We start from the raw sequence: 24,094 nt of genomic DNA on the forward strand, positions 1-24,094 counted from the left end.
TTTAAAGACACCAAGTTAACTAGTCAAAGCCAAGTGTGACCTTGCATACACAAGAGACTTAGGCTACTTTAGAGAGAGTATTCAATTGCAAGAGTCTATCCTGCTATTGCTTGCCAAAGGAGAAAATAAGTGTGTATTTTCCTGCATTTTTATACAATATAAAAAAATATTTACTTTCAGCATGCTCTTTTCCACTTCCTAAACAAATAATTTTAATTGCTTTCTATGTAGTGCTTTTCATGCCTGAGCACTTTACAAGCCTTTTGCAAGAGACCACCAAAGGACATTCAACAGGAAGCAAGATGAAGAGCAACTAGACCAGCACCGGCCAAAGAGACTGAGCAAATACATCAATTTCAGCTGAGAAGAAAGAAAACTGGCCTCTTCTGAGAACTGCAGGCACTGGGAGCACAAAACTGCCCTTACTCCTGCAAGGACTGGGAACCCAATGCAGCTCTGAAAGTACTTTAAGGATTGTAAGCCAGCATGAGCAGCACCAATGCAGCTGCTAATGATGTTCTGGTTTGCTGGATTTCATTACTCTAAAAAGTGAAAAACAACCTTTATTCCTGTTTATTCTCTGACAGCTTTCACTTATTACTAGCTCAGGTGCTATTTGTCTTCCCACATGCTATAATAACTTGTGTTTCATTTAAGCTTGTCTAATGTTTGGCTAAAGTACATTTTCCAGAAAGGCATCAAGAGACAAGGAATGCATCTTTCCTTCCTTGCAGTCATTTGTTGCAATAGGCAATCATCCTCACTTGTCCTTTTTTTCATTTACGTTTGCCTGGGCTCCGCTTCCAGTGATGCCTCCTCTATTCAGGTTGTAGTGACTCTACTGAGGTCTGGCCTTCTCTCCCAAACACCCAATATGCCATCAAGTTACTGATCCTTTCTGTAAGACAACTGAACTGATTTTTCATTGTGTTTTTCACTACCACATGCCTGACTCTCAAAAACAAGGTAAGCATTAGAAGTCCATCTGGCATGGTGCACTTTTTAAAAGAAGGAATGAGAAGTGCTAAGAGAGTCCTTACAATGTGCTAAATGCCTTGTTGGAAGGTGTGCATAATGCATAAGAAAAATATTACAGCAAGAACTGTCAGATGATCAAGGATTACCATTTTTGCTAGCATCATTAACATCTAAAATCTTTACTACAGGATGCCAGTGTGTATCATGTGGGACATGAGGGACTGGGGCACCCTGCACAGTGTCAGCTGTAGAATCCCATATGATCCCATTCATTTGATACTAAGACATCATGACTAGTTAAACTGGTGACTCTTCACCCACTTGTGCTTCCTCACACAGTCAGGAATGCAGAACTGCTGATGGGATTTGTACCCTCTCTCAGCTGTGCAGCGATCACTCCTGTCAGAGTGCAGCAGGGTTTCAGCATGCCCTTTCTCAAGGACCATTTAGTCAATCAGTCACCCTCTCCAGTGCTCTCCTGAACAATTTACTAGGTCATGGGGCAATGTCTAAGATGTGAGAGAAGCATCTGTGTTGCTCTCTCCTATAAATATGGCCACTCAAGTTGCAGCTTTCCCTATATCCCTGAAATACTGGGAAATCACTTTTGGATCTGCCAGGCTGGCAGCATCTCAGCTCTTTTTGGTCCACCCCAGCTCCAAACATCCTTGCCCAGGTGCATCCTTCATCCCTTATCCTGGGAGCAGATAACACATCAGCCTGACTCTACAGAGAAAAATACACCAGAGCTGAGAAATGCTGACTGTATGAACTGAGGGTTCAATTCTTCTCCTCCACAGAGGAACACTGCAAAGACTACATGGAGAGCCAAGAAGATTGGGAATGGTGAAGCATGTTGAAGAGGCCAGCCAGGAGAAGAGCAATGAGTTCTGAGGTAGCTTGCCCAGGTTGAACCCACATATAGGCAGGCAGTGAGAGGGCAGCCACAACAGCAACATGGTGAGGAAAGCATAGCTAATAATTAAGTAAATTCCCACCTAGGAAGGCCATTCCTTACCTCTGAAGGAATCCGCAATCTATTTGTGGAGGGAGTGTTTTGTGAATGCTAGAGCTGGCCAAAAGTGCCAATCAGGCAGTTTCTGGGAGCTGATTTACCAAAAGGGAAGAGCACAAACTGCAGCTGCACAAATTTTGCATATTTCCACCCAAACGGTTGTGGCACTTCCTGCGGGGCATACAGCTGCCTGCTCCTCTCACACAATAATATTCTTTAAATTCCAGCCACAGATCATGATTTCAGCGCGCACTCTGCTTTTCTAAGAGGTTCCATTATCTTAGCATTTTTATTCCATTAAGCAATACTCAGTGATGGGCACCATACCACAAGAACAGGGCTTTAAGCCTTGATTTTGGCTGGATCTCACCTGACAGTCCAGGAAGCACAAGATTTCTTACAGTGCAGAAGAAAGCCTCACAAACCACGTAAGCTTTCTGGACCATTTAAAAATTATACATACACATACATATGTAATGAATATGGAGGCAGAAAATGCAAACCAGCCTAATTTCATCGAAGTTCATGGAGCTACTCAGAGTTCTACCAAGTGAACACTTGCCCCTTAGGCTGACTCTAGTGTATCTAAATGTATTAGCATCCTGACTTGGTCTTTGTCTATTACAAATTTCTTGCATTTGTTCCAAGACTTCCCACCAAGACTCAAAGTTTATGTCTTCTTCTATAAAGCTGCAAAGATTTTTGAAATGCTCAAATTCAGTAAGAGCACAGTTTTCCACAGGAGGAATGAAAATATTCTTTCATACTTACTGAATGTCCCACTGGAATAGATTCAGACTGTAAATATTGACCCATGGACAATGCTGGGTTGTGGTACAAGCCCCTCCGGGGAGACGCCGCTCTAACGGAGGCCATGTATCGCCTCTCTCGCCTGGGAGACAAATCTCTTCGAACAGACACATCTTTCCCTGGTGACATTGGTCTCCTTGGCGACAGGTGACGTCTCGGGGACACGTCCCGTCTTGGTGATAACTCTCTCCTCAGCACAGCCTCCTTCCGCGGGGAAAGGTGCCTCATGGGTGAAATATCTCGTCGGGGTGACAGATGTCTTCTGGGTGACAAATCCCCTTTTGGCATCAAATACCTCTTTGGTGAGTTATCTCTGTAGGGTGAAGAATCGTAGCCAGGTGACGACTGTCGACTGGAAGGTGAGAGGTCCCTCGGAGAAGAACTGGGATCCAACGAAAGCGTGCAATCCTCGTCCATGCTGCTGGGTATGTCCAATCTGTCTTTATCGGGCTCTGAATCCGTACTCTTGCTCTGGAAAAACCTCTGATATTCTGTCATTTGTGTGTCGTCACAGGAGTCGCTTGGTGTTATAAGCTGAGTAACCTGAATGCTAGGTAAGGTGACCAAGTAACTGATGAGGGAAGAGTGTCCCACGGAAAGGGAGCCCTCTGGGGAAGCCCCCTGCGATGCCCCAGCCGAGTTCACTGACAGGGAGGAGAACCGAGGGGGCTGCGGGCTGGTGCTTCTTGATCTGGTTTTTGGTGTCGAGTCTCCCTGAGTATCATCAAAATCATCCTCATCTTCATCATCATCATCATTGTCGTCGCCGTCCTCGCCATCCGATTCCTCTGCGTCAGAAAACTGGTGCTCTGCTGACAGCCCTGCCAGGCTGCTGCTCTTCTCTGCTTCCTGCTGCATGTCCTCCATATTTTCTGAAACAACCACAGCAAGTCCAAATGATTAGCACATATCCCAGCTCTCACACCACAACCATTCCCCGCCCAGCACACTCAATGCCATTGCTGGATGCTCTTCATCGGGGATGGCTGCATAAAGCCATTCCTCATCGATTAAAACCAAATTTTTTTTCAAAATAATGCCTAAAATTCTAAACTTGAAGTATGGAAGCAAATTCATCCTATACTACCTTGTAACTTCACTCTTGGGAACCTCATATGAGACAGATGACAACAGGTCATACTTTTATTTCTGGTGCTTCTTCATGTAAAAAGGTATAATCCAGATAACTAGATAGGATTTTTTTTTTACTTCCTGTTTATTAAAATGTTAACTCTCAATTAAAATATGCCCCAAATATGCATAATATATTTTCCCATGCCCATCACTGTGCTAAAGTGCAGTGAGTCAATTACAGACTCCATACTTTCCATACTTTTGTTGGAATTAGGCCATTCCAACTAAATTAAATCATTTTGACATACCTGCTTCTTCAGTTTCAGCATCATCTACAGATGTCATTGATACTCCAAGCTCCAAGCATTTTTTCATGTGTGCTTTAGACTTCATATGTTTTGTCAGATTTCCTGTGGATCAGAGATTAATGTAATTAATGGACAACAACAAAGATCACTCTTCAAATAAGGTTTTGGTGTATCTTAGCTCCATTATGCTGCAGGTAATGGCATTTAGCTTTAGAAAACACCACAACAGACAGGGCTGACTCATCAAGACCACTGGCCTCAGACCCTGTTTTAATGAGAGTCGGGTTTTATATAGAGAATAAAAAAAATAAATACACTCAGGGCCTGAGATGTACATAGGCATCTCTCCAATTTTCCACATGATATTTAGGCACCCCTACAAAACCCACTTGTGGATGTTATCTGTTCCTGGACTCACTGTTCATAATATGTACAGATTGCCTAGACATTGAAGTAAGTCCACAGCACAGCAGCCATTCAGGGCTCATGCTCCCATTTACACAGTGGCACTTTCCAGGTAAGGGCTCTCCCATTTACTTCACACATGGTTTCCAAATGCTCCATGTATTTGAAGCATTTGGAGGCAAAAGTACTCCACCAAAAAAAACAAAACAAAACAAAACAAGACACTTATAGGAGACTTTTATATGCAAATTCACCATCTAGCTGCAGTCTCTGAACTGAGAGGAGATGTGTTTACAGCACCCACCTGGGATGGGGGAAATTCAGGTTCAGCTCCCAGATTCAGAGTACGGATCTAAACCAGACACAGCAGAGATTTGAAAGCAAATCTCCCATTCCCCTGAGGGAGCAATCTAACACTAGACTATTGACTTTCTGGAGCGCCTGTCCTGGTCTGTTTTTTCATAGATTAAAAAACTGGGTTGAGATTGGCCCCAAGAGACATTTCATGACAAAGAATCTTGAGCACAAAGCACAAGCTGGAGAATATCGCTCTAATCCATTTGCCACTTCAGCCTCATTTGCAACACCCAAACAGGAAAGCATGGCACAAGCAAACCCAACCCACTACCAAGTCATGGTGTTTCTTAGCTCAAGGAAAGCCCTCTGGAAATGCATTTATGCTGCTTCTAGGACTCCAACCAGCATCTCCAGATGGTGTTGTGGTACATGCCATCGGGTCAGGAACACTGCACTCCTCTGCTGAATAGCACAGGTGTGCTTAGAAACTCACAATGCTCTTCTTCTCTGCCTTTCAGCTCCAGCTAGTTTGAATAATTCCCTTCTCACTAGGAGTTTCTTGAGTCTGTGCACTGCATGAAAAATTTAACTTGGCCATTGATGCTTCTGGGTGGCTAAATGTTCGGAAAAACTAAAAACATAAGTACTTCTGAAAGTTTGTCCTCTACGGCTCTCAGCAAAGTAGCAACAGTAGTTATGAGGCTGACAACTGCTTATAATCAGTAATGCACCAGTTAAACACTTCTTGTACTTCAAAGGCTAACCTAGTCTCTTGCTACTCGTGCCCCTTCTGTGCAATAGCAAACCACCTCATCCATGTTTCTCCTTCTTTGTCAGAAATGCCAGCCACAGCAAGCAATTTCTCTTTTTTTTTTTTTTTTCCCATGCCACCTCTTCTTCCTGGAATGTCCTCTCTGAACACAGGTATAAAACCACAATCCTGTAATGTACTTCATGTCCCTACTCAAGACCAATTCCTCCAGCAAATGTAAGCAATGATATGAGAGCAGCTCACCAGATGGTCTACTGGGACTACAAACAAGCAGCTCCTTGTCTTTGTCTCTACATGCCCGTGAATGTTCCCATCTTAAATTAGGCTGATGGGTCTACTACCATCCATCAGCTGTTCCCATCTTTGGCACAGAAAGAACTGCTGGAGTCATGGAAACTATTACAATTCTCAATCCTCAAAACAGCCATGAAACTGCACGGGGGTCTTGGGAGAAATTTCCTTCAGCATCTTTTCTCCTCCTTTGAGTTAAGTTTCACTGCACAGGGACTAGAATCCATTCTTTTGTCTGCCAAAGGGAAGCTAAGAAACTGAGAATGTAAGGCTGATTTAGGCTGTGCTACAAAGAAATGATACCAAGGAAAGGATTTTTTTTCCAAGGAGATGGTTGCATCACGAATCTGAATTCCAAAGAATACCATTATCTGTGGCCACAGGGTGACAAATGGAAGCTTTTTTTTCTGTGCTGATAAATACATGTGAACAGAAGCTATCAGATCTCTATTCATAATTAATGCCACAGTGGATGGACTGGCCCATCTAGGAGACATATATTATTTATAAACTTGAAACTGACCCACTGTAAAGCCTGTGAAGGCATGTCTTCCTCAGCAGCTGATGCTCTGCTTCTACATTATGTCATAAGAAATATGGTCTCCTGGTAGCATTTAAGTGCTGCTGCAATTAAAATTTGCACCATGCAACAATATTGGCAAAGTATTATTTTTCAGGGTGGTTCTTATGCTACTACATTTTCCCTGCAGACAGAAGGACCATCCAAGAGTCTCTAGGTTCTTAATGAAGCTATCCAAGGAGTCTCAGAGTCTTACAAAATCCCTGGATTAATTGTACAGAAGAGAACAAACTTTCTTATACAGTCCTGTATATATAAACATAACAATTTTATTCCGAAGAAAATATTCTTCTTGATTGCAATGGGTGATTGAATCCCAGAGGGCAAAATAGCTCCAGAAGTGGCAAGAGCTCAACTAAAAAGGTCAAGTACCTTTAGTTTTGAAGGCAAAATTGCACAGCTTGCATACATAAGGCCGGACATCAGTGTGAGTGCGGATATGTTTTTTGAGCATGCTTGGCTTTTTACAGCGAATGCCACATTCTTCACAAATGTACTTTCCTCGGCCACGACCTCTGACATAGACATAATCCTCATTTGATTTATACCTGTGGGAAGAGAGCAAGTATTTAAGTCATTCAGATTTTAGGTCTGATGCATGTTGAAACAGCACTTTTATGCATCTGATCCTCATAATCAATGCAAACTCACAGAAGTCCAAAGGAACTACTGAATTTTCAGTATGGAACTCATAAAGTATTTGGCTTTCAGAGAATGTACTGGCCCCAATATATTTAAGCAATATGAAACCAACAAGTTGCAGTATGAGAACAGTAAAAACACCTTGTCAGGAAACCAACGAAGAACCATTCCTATAGACACAACTCCAAATATAAGCCTATAGGTTGAATTTCAGCTCAGTGTATTCTTGTACAGCACAGACATTTACCACCACTGAAAACAGCATTATTTTGCAGCACCGTTCATTTAACTATTTTAGTGTATTTATCCCTTGGGATCAGATAAATCACATCCTGGAAATTCCTGTTTCTTCCCATTAAGCATAAAGGGAACATGGATGACGAGCAAGGATATATTCATTCCCATTACACATGCCTGACATCCCCAAAGATAAACTGCTCCCCAAAGAGACATGGAGTTGATTTCACTTAGGTATGTGATCCTTTAGAAATAAAATGGTTAAACACAGATACTTTGAAGAAAGCTATTACTGAAATTTTTCTTATGGCATACAAACGACACACAGACATAAGGTTTCGATTTTTTTTTTTGCTGATCACATAGTGTGTAGTTAGAAAATAAATAAGATATGAAAATCTATGTAAAGCTGTACATTGCCTTTATTATCATGTAAATTGTTAATACTGAAATCTAAAGGAGTCTAGGGAATCTACTCAGGCTGTTCTGAGGTTTGAAGACTGCATTCCTTTGGGGAAGAATTCCATCCTCATTCACTCAAGGTAAAATCCAGGAAGTGCAAGAACTGGGAAATAATATTTCTTCTGCTCTCCATCCTCCATTGCCCTCATCCTAAGCAGCACAAAGTGCTTTCAGTCATTCTGTGGATGCACAACCCACAAAATATCGTTGATACTGACATTCAGTACTTCAAATAAAAAAGGGACTATGTGAAAGATTCTGTTAATGTGATGATAACTCTACAAGAAAAAAGTGGCAATTTTTTGGGTTACAGAGCTGGAACATTTTTCAAGTGTGCTGTTCTTAGATGAACACTTTCCCATATGTTTAGCTATATCATAGGCAATATAAATTCTGAAGTTAATATTCTAGAAAAACAGTGTCCTGTTCTGAAGTCAATCTTCTTATGTTTTAAACTCATTAGCTCCTCTTTCAAATGCAGATGCCTAAATTCAGGTTTATTTCATCCCATTTCCAACAAAGTTGTACTTCTCCCATATCCTTCATTGTCCCTGGCAGCATGGACAAAACTGGAATAGTCTAAAATAATGTAGTATTTAGTCATCTCTCTAGCAGGTTTTCTGTACAATATTTTTGGGATCTTGGCTGCCCCATTTCCCAGGTTCTCCTTCATATGCACATGCCAAGGACTGCTAGTCATCTCTCTATCCAATGCTTCATCAACCTCCTCCAAGCTTTCTCCCACAGACAAAAAAAATAAAAAGTCCATTATTATTTGAAATACTGCTATTTTATCTTCTCTTCATCTCTCCTTACAGTCTGATTTTTCTGGGATGGAGTCTACCGTACCACCCTTGATTGACACTGGTAAGATAAATGCTGTGCTATTACATGTGCTTTTCTGTTGCTCCATCTCTGCTCTTCTTCTGCTTGACCTCATTCCACTGGCTTCTGTCACCTGTCAGATCCCATTGGACACAAAGAGAATGATAAAACATGTGTCTCTTCATCATTCATATAGATGGTTTTTGGCCACAACTGACCTTGACTCTTTAAATATGCTTCATCATAACAATGACTGTAAGAGAAATGACACACACAAACTTGACATTTAAAGAAGGGCTTGTGCAAAAACTAAAAGACCAGAAGTCAGAGTCATGGTGATTACCTTTTAGACCTCAGGAATATTCGATCTTTCTGCTAGTTTGTGCCTCTCTTAAAGCTTTGAGTAATTTCCCCCTTCCTACTATGTAATGTCCATGTAAGGACTTTGGCCACTGCTGCTCAGAGTTTGACTAGGATGGGACTCTTGAGTTAAAAAGCATTAATAACTCTCAGAGTCCTGCAATTTCTATTCAAAATTGAATTATTATTTGAGTTATAATTGAGTTATTTTATTTGGGTTCTTCAATTAGAGTCTATTACTGGTAGATATGAAAGTACAAACATAAGCAAATGGTGAATTCTTGCTGTCAGCTAATGTCATTAAACTAGGTGTCAGATGAGCAGGCATGCTTGTCCTGTCCCTTCTTTCTTTGCACACCACTAGTAACTAACTGTACTGCAGCAAGGATTGAACCTGAAATTACCACTTTTCTTTGAGAAATACTGCTTCATATCCCATCAGTCACATCTGCAGTAAGATGATGGAAGGCAGATTTTGTGATCCAGATAATTTCACTTGAATCAAGCCACCTGCCAGTGGTAACAATGCAGGGTTTCGTTTCTTCCTTCCAAACTCCCTCTGCTATGATGCATACAAAATGCTCTTGATGGGCTTTCTGTGGTGAGGTGGTGATGTGCTGTGACAACTGGTGGCACTGGCTGACATTTGGACTCGATCTCAGAGGTCTCTTCCAACTGCAACAACTCTGTGATTCAATGATCTACTTTTTGCCTCAATTCTGATTCTGCTCCTTCAGCTTCTCACTCATTCCCATCCCCAGCTATCTTGCTCCAGTGGGGTGGAGCATTCATATGGCCCAGCTGCCATATGAATGCTCCACCCCACTGGCACAAGGCAGCTACAGAGCTTCACTTGCCTGCTAATTTCACACAGACCAAAAGCAGACAACCACAGATCTTTCTCAGCTAATTACCTTCTTCACACCTATGAAACAAAAGCAATCACAAAGTCTAAGGAAACCCATTCCCCATGAAAACCGAAAACCAAAATGAAAATATCCTGCTGAAACAAGGTACAACCATCCATGCTTGTCTATCCAGGGGAGAAAATGTGATATGAAGACAACAGACATTTGCTATATACTTCATTGCACTATGTGCTGAGAGGAGATGGAGGTGTGCTTGAAGAGAGAAGAACAGAATAGCTCAACAAACAGCCAAGAAGAAGCAAGCATAGAAACCCATCCACATCAAAAGCTAGCTTTAAGAAGTGATAGACAACAACTTGAAGAGAAGGAAAAATTCAATAACCCTGACAGAAAGCAGTGCTAGACATGACTATAATATCTAAGGTATATTACACCAATTTAAAAAATAGCCAAATGAATGTCAAGAATGGAAAGAATTAATCTGTTCTTCCACAAATAATTCTTGTAAAATGTACCATGAAGTTATGATGCACGAGGAAAGAGTGCATCACTGCATCACCTCGCTTGCTGCAGTTTTGCAGTTTTTATGTTTCTGTTGAGGAAGTCCCAGTCTATTGCACAGACTATTTGTTCTCCCCACTCCAGAAACTGATGTGCACATCAAGGTTTCATATGTTTTGTTTTACCCAAAGGGTATCTAAACATAGCTAAGTATTACTAGGAGACATTTCTAAGTGAAGTGTGAATTATATGATTTTACTCAAATAGTTTCATAAACCTTACTGATGTACAGGAAAACTTAAGACAGTGCAATTAACACACAAAATTTATTGACGTAAGTATTAGACAGTAGAAGTTTTTTATAGACTGATCTGCTGCAGCTCACACTCATCTGAATTCTCCTTTAAGTTGCTTTTCTTAACACACTTTCACTCTTCTGACCTCTCATCATGTAGCTTACATCAAGGCAGACTATCTTCACCTGGGTCATCCAAATTCAGAAATGGTACAAAGTGGGAAGCAACTTTATTCTTCAAAGTGGGAGTGAGTTGAAGCACCAGCTCTTCACATTTCTTGTAAACTTAGGCTTACAACTGAATTTGGCTCACTCTTGTAAAGCCAGTCTACTGGCTTAGGTACTAGGACAAGGTACAACTACAGAGAACAGGACAAGGGTGTCTGGGCCAGCACACCTATAAAAACCTCCAAAAGAACTTTTTCAGTCTTTCAAGCAAGATGTAGGCTATACTCCTTCAGTGTTGCAGACTACAGAGAAATGGCAATGGTAATTTCATGGAGATTATTCAATCATAGAAAAAAACACAACATCAATGAAGGACAATTGAGATTTTAAAGGGTACAAACTGACAGGAAAAGGAAACGGATTTATGAATTTCTCACATCTCTCTCCTGACCTATTTAGTCACCCCAATAAAACAGTGCTTTGGGACCATCTGAGCTTGGTAAGACTACAAATCACATCTTGTTTAGCCACCTGACTATGCACAACTAAAAACTAGCAAACTAACTGCATTGTGTCAGAATTCTGTAAAAGACACTCAACAATATCTTCCATTTCAGAGAATACTGCAGAGACAAACAAGTGTCTATTTAATTTTCCTTTCTTAACAAGTTTCATAAGCCTCAAAACAATGGTAATTGGCTTTCCCCTCCTTGTTATTTGCTTCTGTTATCACTTGAGTGATAGATTGTCATAGTAAAATGAAACAGTATTTTATCAACCATACATGACAGATCTATGGATTAGCCTTAGATACCATAGATTTCATTGGCATTTTACATTTAATCTCCAAAAGCCAACCTCAGTAAATAATACAATATTGCAAGAATAAGAACACCTTGTCAACCCGTTCAACTGAGTGGAAGTACACAAGTGCCTAAAAATGGAAACACATCCTCATGGAAGTCATTAAATACAAAGAAATGGCACAGAAAATATCAAAATGTTAACAGTTCATCCACTTCCTTATGACTTAAGAAATTAAAATAACAATTTCAAGCAAGTGCTCTCACACAGATGGAAAACAATTGTCTTAATAGCAAAGTAGCAAAGGGAGCATACAAGTACCCTGTGGTGCATTTTAAGACTGACAAATACACAAAAAAGAAGAGACTTGGGAGCTACAGGACATGACAAGAATACAGAAGACTGTTCACATTCTAATTCATTCATATTCATTTTCAAATGTCTGTAAAATTACAGGCTGAGCTTTAAATTTCCAGTTATATTTTCTTACCCTCCTTCAAAGATTTTAATTCGTATCGGCTCAGTTTGTTTGGATGTAATGTCTTTATCTCCATGAATGTCTCCTTTTACTCTTTCTTTTATAATATTCCCCACTACTTTCTTTTCAAGCTTGCTGCCAAACAAGAAGAATGGCTCATGTTTCATCTGTAGAACAAAGTCAAGCAAGGGTGTTACTTCTGGAGCATACAATAAACGCACACTTCATTTCAAAAACTTTTAACATACCAGGTCAAAGCCAAACTCTCATTCTGGTCCAACTCTATACGATGAATTAATCTGTCCCATTTAATTTGACAGAGAATAAAAGAGGAGGCGACACAGACAAATTTTTACAAGTCTTGACAGAAAATACAATACTGTATCTTTACTCAGGAAAAAAAAAGAATGGAAAATAGATATGAAAAAGCCTCAGAAGGTAATTTATTGCCATTACAGAATTTTCCCTGGCACTATTAGCAAACCCTTAATCCATGAGGAAGAGTCAATATGTAAAAGACATTAAATGGATCTGAAGATCCTTACTCAATTTTATCTTAATCTTTTCTTACAAAAGCATGTGGATGTTTGTGTCTGACACATGGTTTATCAGGAAAAACAAAGGGCAAAATAAAAGGCGATAATGTGTCAGACTCTGGCACACATAAATGGAAGGCTTTAAAAGCCTCACTTTTTACATCTGATTTTGAAAATAGAAACAGAGACAGAGACAGTAGCAGTAGCAGAGCTTGCAGAAGGATAAACTGAGGCTCCAAAGTTGTCTTGGGAAGATGTCACTGGCTGATTTCCCAATAGGGAAATTAAAAAAAAATTAACTCACGTTTTATAGTTTACTAGAAATTTCTCACATAAACATATATGCATTTAATTTTATTAAAATTTCTTATTTACCTGAGCAAACTGCTTCCATGCACTTGATGATGTCAGTTTACCAGCTCCAGGTCTGTGCATAGCAGCCAGGGTGTAGATTTCCGTGGTGTTTTTTTGCTTGGACCTTAAAAGTGCTAAAGTGGTCTTTGTACTTAGCCCAGACGGGTTTGGATTACATGAACTTATACACCATGAGGCATAAACAGAAGCTTTGAGGGTTGGTTGCTGAGTGTAATTGGGTTTTGTATAGTTTAAGAAACACCAGCTCACAGTAGTCGTAGTACGCAGACTTGGGAACTGAAGGATCTGTTGAAAATCTGCTACGTCTGTCAGGAGAATGGTTGAGGCTGTGACTTTCCCAACAGCATTAGATGACATCTGGACTAACATCCCAAGAGGTAATTTTTGATGTTTCAGTTGGTCTTCTGCCTGAATTTCTCCTGGTGGCAATGAAGACCTCTGTGGACTCATGCTCATATCTGAGGCTGTTTCATCCACATCCAACTCTTCTGGTGAGTCTCTTCCTTCAGATGGGCCACTGGACTTCTGTCCCGGGGATGCGGAATCAAAACTGGAAAGTTTCTCTCTGCTCAGTGGGAATGCATCAGCTCCCGCCATGCTGACAGGTGGGAAATCTTGAGATGTTGAGGATGACAGCGATGAAGAGGATGACATGGATGGCAGACTTTCTTTTGGCTCAGTAGCACAGCTCTGCCTTACTAGTTGAGGCTTCTGCATTCTTGGATAATCTTTCTTTATATCTGAGTTAGTCAACTCAACTGCACTTAGTTCCTCAACTATCTGTCCATACATTTTTTCTTCTTTGACTCGTTTCTGCTGCTTGGTCTCCATGAAGAGGTCCAAGCTGCTGGCAGGGGAAAGCATTCGTTTGCTTCCTCCCAAAGTAGAAGCCATGTCAGAAGTGGAAGGCAGACACAAGGGAATTGGTGCCTCCAGTCCAAGTGGAAGTGTCTGCGGCACTTTCCACAAGGGATATTTTTCTAGTCCTCCATGATGACCCAACATCTGAGCTATGTTAAATCCAATTCCTTGCATGGTTGCATTAGTTGCCAATGTTCTTTGAGAAACTGTCTCATCAACTTTACATATTACAATCGCAGGACTGTTGCTCTGCCCAAGGATCTGGGAAATGCTTGTGTACATGACACTACCATAAGATGGCACGTGGGTTTGTATCCTGACGGGAACAACTGTTCCTGGCAAAGACTGTACAGATCCATCACTTGGGGAGTCAAAATCTGTCTGAAGATGCTGCTCAGAGGAGGTATCTGTTGGTTTAATGCTGTGGTCTGACTGGTACTTTGCAAGAGTATTTTTTGAATACGACCCAGATGTTCCTGAGTAATGCTGGTATGCTTGCTCTTTAGCGTGCACATAATCAGCTGCTTTCTTTCCAATAAGCTCAGGTGCATGTTCCAGGTGATAACTTGGAGGTACATCTATTTGGAAAGCCTGTTTGACATAAGATTTCTGCAGCTGTTGTACAAATGGATGCTGGAAGTGCAGAGGTTCTGTGCAGGACTGCCACAAGATAGGCTGCTGAGATGGTGGTAAGTGAACCATGCAGACAGCTGGATAGGGGAACTGAAACAAGGTGCTATGAATAGGGGGAAACGGGACTTTTTCCTGATGTGCAAATAGCTGCTGCTGCCCTGATGGATGTTTGTTAGGAATATAAGGTGCTTGTTGGATTAAGGGAGTCCTTAACATTTCTGGGCTGTCTGCAACAAGAGCCTGTTGCTGGGCAAGGTGGGATGAGCTATTACTAAGCTGAGCACAAGAGCCAATAGCCTGTTTTCCAGAGTCATCCACCTGAATGGGCTGGAGTACAGAGGAAGGGGAGTGATGCCAGACAAGCTGGGAAGAGCGAAGACCAACCTGTGAGTGTTCCATCTGCTCCTGCTTTATACTTTGTTCTGCGCTCTGATCAGTCTGAGAAATCTCTGGAAAACCACTGAAGGAAGCCTGGCGAACCAAGAAGCATTTCTTCCTTTCTCGGGATGGAGACAATGCCACAGTAGGTGTTCCAGCTGAAGAGGCATGAGACAGGTTCCCATAATCAAAGGATTTACTTCGGATCTCTGGGATTTCAGCAGCATGAGGACACGGCATCTGTTCAGATGAACAGCGTCTCATTTCCCTCTGATGATGATGCCCAGGGACAGAAAGTGAGTAAGCACCTGCTGGAACTGTTAAAAACTCAGACTGTTTTCCAAATTCATCTTGTTTGGAAGGTGTGATGAACTTCATACTCTCTTCTCTTTCAAAGGACATTGAAAAACTTGAACTGTGGGACAAATTACTTTCTTGGCTAGGGCTGCGAGAGAGACTTGTACCTGTCGACTCAAAGCTGGATTCCCCAGAGGAGTGCTCCATGTCAGCCAGTCTTAAACGCTTCTTTTTGGGTGGTAGCTTTTCAGCTGGAAGCTGAGAAAGGGTTTCACTTCTCTGGGGCCACTGGAATTCTTCAGTGGGTCTCTCTGGCTCTTTACTCTGCACTTCTTTATCTTTTTCAGGCTTATCTGGCTCCTCTGTGACACGAATTTCAGGTACCTGTATGTTGTGCTGGCGAACCAGCCTGGGCTGGATATGACAGGGCTGAGGCTGCTGGGACGGGGATGGCTTACTGCTGTCAGCATTTTCCATTTGTGGAGCTCGGTCTGGGCTCATTGGGGACTCACAAATCTCACTCTCACATGTTTCAGATGGTGAATACATCTTTTCCTGCTGGCATGCAATATGTTCTGTAGATTCAGACCTTTCGAATGAGTTTGGCCGACTCAATGAATTTGTGTGCTGAATGACAGAGATGACATTTCCGGGGGGCTTTCTAACCAGTGATTCCGCAGCCTTCTCTTGCTCTGCAGTAAGGGATGAGTCTTCCAAAGAAGCTGCTGGACTTCCAGACTGCAAGTAAGGCCTGCACATTTCAAAACGTTCCGCATGGCAATGGGGAGCGTTTTCCAGGCCTTGAAGGGCAAATCCACTTCTTGGCACTTCCTGAATTTGGGATTTGGGATCGAAGTCCAAAGGTTGAATTCCCCCAGGGGTGCCAGCTGTACTGCTGCAAATCATAGGACTGTCTTCCTCATCTCCAACACTCTCCTCTTTCCTGCGCTTTCTGTTTTCAAAAGTTGTTCCAAGCATGGATGGCACCGACTGGGATTGTCCAAGTGCATCAACAAAAAACTCTCCCCCTTTGTTCATCCCACTTAAGGATGGTGAGTCCCTGTAGTTCTGCTTCTGAGCTTCAAATTCTTCCCACTTTCTGTAGTGCTTTCCACTGGCATCATAGTCATAAAAGGTCTTGTCTCCTTTCTTCTCCTTTAAGGATGGTCCTTTGTCACCTGCTGTCTGTCTGCTCGAAGCAATAATAATATTTTTCCCTTGTCTTCCATGATAATCTGAATCCGAGTGTCCCTCCTGTACAGATGGCAGTTCAAAGGCAGCCTGCCTTCTCAACATTCTTTGGTGGGATATTCCCACTGTCCCAGGATAAAATACATCATCAGAGCCAGTCATCTTCTCATCAAATGAATGGCTTCCTCTCAGAGATGGGGGAACACTTAGGCTGTTTGCAGAAGAGGTTGGCATGGAGTTACTTCTAATAAGAGGAGATGAATCTACTGGGGGCTCTAGAAGGACAGGCACATCACCCTGCTGACTCACTTGGTACAAGTTGGATTCACTTTTGATGGATGATGTGGTCTGGGATTGTCTACACTCTGTATTGCTGCCTGGATAAACTTGTGTAGATTTAATAGGGCTCAAATTATTGGAGTCAATGAGTTCCTCTTTATTTGGAGTCAGGTGAGAAATATGTTCCTCAAGCATCTTGATATCTAATCTGTTATTTAAAAGAGGTGATGGGTCTGTTTTGCCCTTTCTACCCATTAAACTGTGTTCCTGATTTGTTGTAGCTACAGTTAGTGCTGTTCTTTGATTAATCCTATAGAACTTCCCAAAAATTATTTCTTCATAAGACTTTGCATTAGTATTTGGTGGGCTAATTTGCTGCTCAGCGCTTTCTGAGCGGGAAAAATAGCCAGAGTCAGTGCTTCCCTTACTGTGTGGGCTCAGGAGGTTTAATGACTGCTCAGAATCTTGTCCTTTTTTCTCTGACAGTCTTAGTGCAAGTCGCTGTTTAACTGTATGAGAGTCATCAGACTTGGTACTTAAGGATGAGGTTTGCAACATATCAGAGCTAATATATGGTGAACTCTCACTGGGTAACTGAATCCCACTTTTAGGGATAATCAAAATGGGGACTTTCATCGGCCCCACCAAGGACTCCTCCATGGAGGAGTGAAAGCCACTCCTGCTGGCAATGTCCAGGGGGAGCTGTGAGACGGGGCTCAGTTTGTCAGACCCTTCCACCAGGAGTGAGGTCTCCTCATCCGTGTCTGTGCTCTGCTCTCCATCTGAATGAATTTCAGCTTCCACATCAATGTAACTGGCATCAAGGTCCAATTTAGAGACTGCTGACTCTGTGAAAGGTACCAACCCTGCCTTAATTGCATGGGCATGTGACTTCCTGTGTTTGTAAAGGTTGCTTTTCGTCTTGAAGGAGAAACCACAAGGGACACAAGGGTACGGTCGCTCACCAGTATGAGACCTAATATGCTTTTTAAGTACACTAGGTTTGGCACAGGCCCGATTACAGTAAGGACAAATGTACTTGCCAGGCTTTTTGGGTTTGTGCTCTTTTTTGTGAGCATCTTCTGATTGTTCTAAAGATTTCTGTGAATATTGGCTGTATGCAGGGTTCAAACTTGAAATCTTCTTCCTGGAGAAACCTCCACTATGGCTATGCATATGAAAAGGAAACAAGTCCTCTGAGGCAACTGATTGCAAGTGGCTAGGAAACTGCCATGGAGGGCCTTCCAAGCTCTGATGTGGCTTTATGTTGTGCAAGAAGCCTTGTGGCAACGAATGCTGTGGAAAGGAAAGTGAATGTTGACATGAATAAGGGCTTGGACGATGCTGTGGATATTGCTTCTCTGTGACTTGCTGTGCAGCTTCATTTGATGATACCAGTTTCCCAGAACTAAAAAGTTGTGCTGAGGCCGTGTTTCCTACTTGCTCGTGATCTATTTGTGGTTGCCGCTGTACTTCTTGACTGCCGAAAGTGCTCATCTTAATAACAGCTGAATGTTCTTGCCTCCATCTACTTGGTACTTTAGCAGGTTCTCCAGACCTTGAGGTAGCTTTTTGTCCTATAGCTGTGTCCCCAGAGTCCATTTTGTTACACAAGGTCTTAAGTGCTAGTTCACTTGAAAGCTGTGCAGACACATGGAGTGTGCCCAAAGCTGTGCTTTTCAAAGTCTTGTTGCTCCCATTTTTCCAGGGCTGTTGCAAGTTCACAGACTTTTCTTTCTCTTTGGAACTTTCCACGCAGTAGTCTATAGGCATTAGATTTGTGTCTGTACACTAATGAGAGTATTACACAGTTCTGTTCATGGCATGAACTTTCCTAAACAGTTTATTGTACATTTGCAAAGACTTGTTATAGCATTTGGACATGTTTCATTATTATGAAATACTGAGATGAAGAATGATCCAGAGATTGTGATCTCCTAGAGCAAAGTCGTCTTCATCTCTTCCATGGTGACACAGCCATCTGTACAGAAATATAAAACAAAAAAGAAAACAAACCCGCACACACCAGTTAGTACAGCCATACTAAACAACATCAGTGCAGTCTATTTAGCCTTACATGGAAATTACTGAGGGATTTCAGCAAAAGTAACTACATTTCACTAAACTCCCTTTTGTGAGCAGACACAGTAAAGACTGGCTCCAGAGACTGCACACAAGCATAATCACTACTCAACAGCAGCTCTAGGATTGGAAAATAAAGACCTACACTTTCCAAATTAAACAGTAGTTTTGGAAGGCTTTCAGGGGACAGTTTAAAGGCTTGATCTCAAAAAGTCCACCATATACTTTCAAAGCTCTTTCAGCAAATCACTGCTGAAAATAGAAGCCTAACACTGTGAGTGGGAATTACCTTATCCAGTATTACTCACTTAGGGTTCAGACATGCACTTTAGTCACCTGGCCTTCCTCTCAAGTCAAAGTAGGTTGATCAGAGAAGAAATATTCCCATATCATGACAGATGCTTCTGACACAGAGGCTGTCCATGCACAAGGCGCTCCACTATGGAGATGCTTGTGTCTAACTAGTCAGCTTGGGGTATATACTGAATATTGCTAAAAAACTGCTGAAGCGAGGCACTTCTTACCTTAGATCACCTAACTGGTTTTATAAGAAGGTGTTGTTTGCCATTCTAAACTACTTTTAAACAGTCAAAAAAGAGACATCAAAGAAGCATTTCAAACCCAGCACTACTGGTACCTTTCCCCAACTCCATCTTCAAATCACTAAGTTAAATTCTAGTGAGAATGTCTTGCCAGATGTAAAGGATGCATTAGAGATTTTTGTTTATGTGACTTTAGCATTTTAGATTTCACTGTTGAAACAATTCCATGCAGGTATACATGTATTTTTAATGCTTAAACACAAAAAGGTTTCCACAGTTTCATTAAAAAGACCAAAAGCTCAGAGGTATGATTTTCATAGAAAAGTATGGCATTTGAAGTAAAATCTTCCTCTCTGTTTTCATTTTATCAAAACACAAAACATTTTCTGGATAAAATAGTGAGAATTATACAGACAGCCATGATTTAACTACAGCAAGGAAAAGAGTTAAAAAGCCAGTATTACAGATACTGGAATACTTTTCATCCCTACAGTGGACAAAATGAATTTGCCTTAAAGAAACAATAGCAAAGTGCAGGAAAACACACAGGTAATAGGCACTTCAGATTTTTATTTCAGTATAAAGTAATTACCTGCATCTTCTAAACATCTAATAGGCATGATTATCTTCAAATTCCCTGTGGGGGAAAAAATACAATTATAAGAAATTTTTTATATTAGGTATAGATGATGATGAAAATCTTCTATTCTTTACAGTAGAGGTCTGAAAATTTCATTTACCCATCCACTAGAAAATTTTATGTTGTGTCTTAGAGATCTGCGTAATTACATTTGAAGACTCTAAGCATGAATAGTTTTAAAGGACTTAGGTTTCTAATGTGTAGATGAATAACAGCAAGTCTAAACTAATAAAGTCTCACCTTCCTGAATCAGTGAAAAGAGAGCTGCCAATGTACCTCTTCATTCCTATGCCTTTGTTAAGCCTGGATTATCCCTGAATCCCCTTGGCAAATCCCCTTTCAATGCCTCTCTCCAGCTAATACTTTTAGACTCCAGGCCTCTCATTAAATGTTTCAGGGACCAGCACAAACTCCTGGTCAGGGTGTCACCACTGAGGGACAAGAAAATGTAGTGAAACAGGAGTAGGTGTCCAAATTAACACCTGTGTGATGGTACTACAGAATGTATGCCTGCTTTCTCAGAGAAGAAATTCACAGAAGAAAATTACAGAATACATGGTTAAAAGGCCTCTGTGACTGCCATTATTTGCCACCCATCTGACTGCCACCACACTGCAGGCTACTCTGTATTGTTGAAAAGACAGCTCAGAGAAGAGGGAGCATGAGCATCATCTCATTGCCTTAAGACCATTTCTCCCACAAAACGATGACTCTCCCTTTCAGTTTTCAACAAATCTTTCTTCAAAAAGAATTCTGCTTTTGTTTCAATAAAAAGGATGTATGTTCAATTGTGACAACAAAAGCAACAATGACAGTGTTTACTGGTTTCATTTATGCCAAAAGTCAGAGCATCACTAAAAAACAGATCTTTAGAAACAGCTGGAACATTAGCTTCAGAGTAGGGGATACAGACTATTGTAATGATCTTCAATTAGCAACTATCACAAAGAAGCTAGAGTACTCATGTTTATTTTCCATTGAATGACACCAAAAAATTATCAAAAACTAACAACTATAAAGAAAAAAAATCAATAAAAAATTGAAAAATATTTTTTAGTTCTTTGTAATTAATATCACTTTCCAAGAACAAATGGACAGCAGCAAAGCCTAATAGCTTGACACAAATAGAATCAGTACCATGCCACCTGTTATGAATTAATCATTAGTAGTACAAATAATATATCAGTAGTTAGGCCAGCAATAACTGATGGAATGTTGGTGTAGTCAACTATTTTTTTAACTACAGAGAAATCCCCTGTAGTACAAAATAACAGCAAGTTATCAAATGCAAACCAGAATGTTTTAGATCATAATGTCATTTAGCTTTGATGTGCTAATGGCTTCTTTAAATAAGTCTGTTGTCTTATTCTCTAAATTAAAAAAGAAAAATACAATGAAAGTGTATATTTTTTTTTTATTTCCCTATCCACTTCCTCAAAGAAAAAGTGTCAGTCCAAATGGAAAAAGAAATCCTTGTGCACGAGTTACATTGTACCAGAAGTGGTTCCTGCAGAGCAGCTCGGCAGGGGCTCATGAGGAAATGGCAGGGAAGTGGCCCAGCACTTCCAGCAGCTGAGCTACACTGAATCCCAGGTGGCCAATGATGCCAATATGTGAGCACAGATGTAAAGGCTTGATTATGTGGCTTGAGAAAGCAGAAACAGGGACAGGAGTGAATGGTCCTCGCTGAGAGAGCAAAAGGGTATTTGCCATCTTCAAAGAAAAATATTCCTTATTAGGCAATTTTGCAAATGATGAAGGAGAAATTTCTAGAAGATGGCAGTATCCTTTCTTTCCATATTCCTTTTACTGAGAGCACCTTTAAAGAAGAAATCTGCCAGTCACAGCAATGGCTTTATTTCAGCAAAAGATGATGCTAATATACATCCAAAATTTTCTGTTCTGCACTGAGAACTCTGTTACAGAGTGAAAGCCCTTCTTCAGTCCTGCAACTTCAGAACATTCTATACAATTTTTCAGCCTCCACTATGAAACAGGTAGAGACCAATTACAGGGATTATTGATGGCTTAAGTATGGCAAGAGCCACTCTCCTGGGAAAAATAAATCCCTTTCCAGAATGAACATAGTAATTTCTGGCTTGGTTTGAGCTGCCATCCCTCCTGTGTCAAAGATGGCTTATATATTACTTCCCTTGTTCCTTTTCTCCTCCCTAATGGGAGACTGGCCTAACTGGAGAAATGTAAGACACTGCAAAGCTAGTTGGCATTGTGTCTGTTTTATCCAGTCAAAACTCTATCTCATCTGGCTGCATCCAAAGCCTAGCTTAAACCAACAAAATACTTCAATTTTTCCAAGTGATCAATGTTTCCCCTTTAGAAAAAATTGTAAATACACTTTTAAATATTGCTTTTCATCAAATACATACTACTCGATAGGCAGAAACCCATTATATTTCAAGTACTGCCTATTCAAGGAACTAAGGATGATAAAAGGGCACAATTTTTTTAATACCTTTGGCACGGCTCAGCTCTGCTGGAGTGAGTGAGAGCAGCCCACCCACCCGGATCAGAAGCTGTATGGGAGTTGCACGGAGCACATTGTTTGACAGGAGCTGCAAAGTCCTTCCTGGCTGGTGGCCAAGCCAGGTTTCCTGGCAGGAATGGGGCCCGAGAGCCAGCTCCCCTAGTCACATTAGCTGTGCTATCTGCCTGCTTCAAAACAGGACATTTCACTGCTATGAAAACTTTGAACATGAGAAGATTACTTGGAAACCAGGAGCTGTATTTATGTCAGATGCACCTACTAAATCAAGACTTTGAAAACTTTCTAGAAAGGAACATTATCCTTTTGCTCCTTTTTTAACGAGAGTGCCTTTGCGAGCTGTATGCAGGGGATGTATATCTGATTGACTGCAGAGCTCCAAGATTATTCCTTCTTTTCTTTTTTTTTATCTTTTTTTTCAGACCATTAAAATGGTTACACTCAACAGCTTTAAAATAAAATTTGGCAATATATTACTTTTACTGCTTCTCAATTTGTAGATCATATTACAGTTCTTGCAAGTGAACAAATTGGAAGCTTATGTCTTCCAGGCTAAATCCTGAGTACACCATACAGAATAAATATTGACTCTAGCATAAGGACTAAGGGTCAGATCTAGCCTTGTTTTAAATCTTTTCTGTCCAGCTCTGCCACCACAAAGCTGGCCTAAAACCACAGTAACTGGCCCCTGAAGAATTTGTATTCTATAGGGCAAGTGTTAGCTCAGACAAGCTGCAGTGGCTCCTACGAAATCCTCACACTCATGCACAGACTTCTGCCAAGACCCTTATTAGGCAAGTCTAGTTTATGTCTGGGATAAGCACAGCAGCCTTACTAGAGAGGCCACCTCTGAACTCTTCCCCACCTGCAACTGAGAAGAAAATTGCCTTGGCTTTCAGGAAGAAAGGCAGCATAATTTCAGCTTGCTGTCCTACATGTTTCCCTCTGTCTTACTAATGAGATTCCCCAAAGAACTCCTTGGTGTTGATATCCCAGTGAAAAATGTAAAAAGACTGAGATCACTAGTAAAACATGGGACATGGGTTTAAAGTTTCTCCTGCATAGGCAAAGTCATAGATGGGCTAAGTCTGAAGAAGACCTCTCAACCAGCACCCAGTGTGCACCTCTGAACTGAAGGATTTAACTGGTATGAAGGTAGATAAGCATTTGTCCCTCCTTCTTTCCAAGGTTATATATTCATTCATGGGCTGAGGACGTTATGTAGCAACATAACAAAAAGAATGCAGTCCTTGGGGGGTACAGTTTTGGCATTTTACACAAATGAAAAAAAAGATGACCAACTGACACTTGGCAAAGTCTGCATTACTGGGAATGGGAGCATGCTTGTGCTTTTGTTCCAGTTTGGCAGGAATTGTAAGACATCATTTTGCATATGCGGATCAAAAAAGGCAGCTCTTTTAAGAGAGGTTAGATGTATTTATTTTAGTCTACCACTTTCTATGTTATAACTGCTGTTGTTAGCTCTTCAGATTTGAAGATACTACTCTAATTTGCTAATTTAATTCCACCCCAGATGTTCTGCCTGCCCTCTGAATTTCAGTGCTTTATTGAATGTATTGTCACTCTCCAAAATCAGCCAGAGAAC

The 24,094-nt window shown here is 41.0% G+C and overlaps 1 protein-coding gene across 9 annotated transcripts in view; it reads right to left on the minus strand.

The window, feature by feature from the left end:
• Positions 1 to 24,094, minus strand: part of HIVEP2 (HIVEP zinc finger 2) — a 137,033-nt gene that overhangs the window by 6,414 nt on the left and 106,525 nt on the right. For all 9 annotated transcript variants that reach the window (XM_054279104.1, XM_054279095.1, XM_054279094.1 and 6 more), the window contains 6 exons: positions 19,938 to 19,982; positions 13,083 to 18,702; positions 12,184 to 12,338; positions 6,903 to 7,078; positions 4,186 to 4,287; positions 2,765 to 3,675 (listed from right to left, as the gene is read on the minus strand). In XM_054279104.1, the coding sequence (XP_054135079.1) occupies positions 2,765 to 3,675; positions 4,186 to 4,287; positions 6,903 to 7,078; positions 12,184 to 12,338; positions 13,083 to 18,494 (6,756 nt within the window). In that variant the 5' untranslated portion in view covers positions 18,495 to 18,702; positions 19,938 to 19,982. The remainder of the gene's footprint in view (positions 1 to 2,764; positions 3,676 to 4,185; positions 4,288 to 6,902; positions 7,079 to 12,183; positions 12,339 to 13,082; positions 18,703 to 19,937; positions 19,983 to 24,094) is intronic.

Source organism: Melozone crissalis, unplaced genomic scaffold (assembly GCF_028551555.1).
Source record: "Melozone crissalis strain CALT ecotype California unplaced genomic scaffold, PUWL_Pcris_2 ptg000027l_1, whole genome shotgun sequence".
Taxonomy (NCBI): Eukaryota; Metazoa; Chordata; class Aves; order Passeriformes; family Passerellidae; genus Melozone; species Melozone crissalis.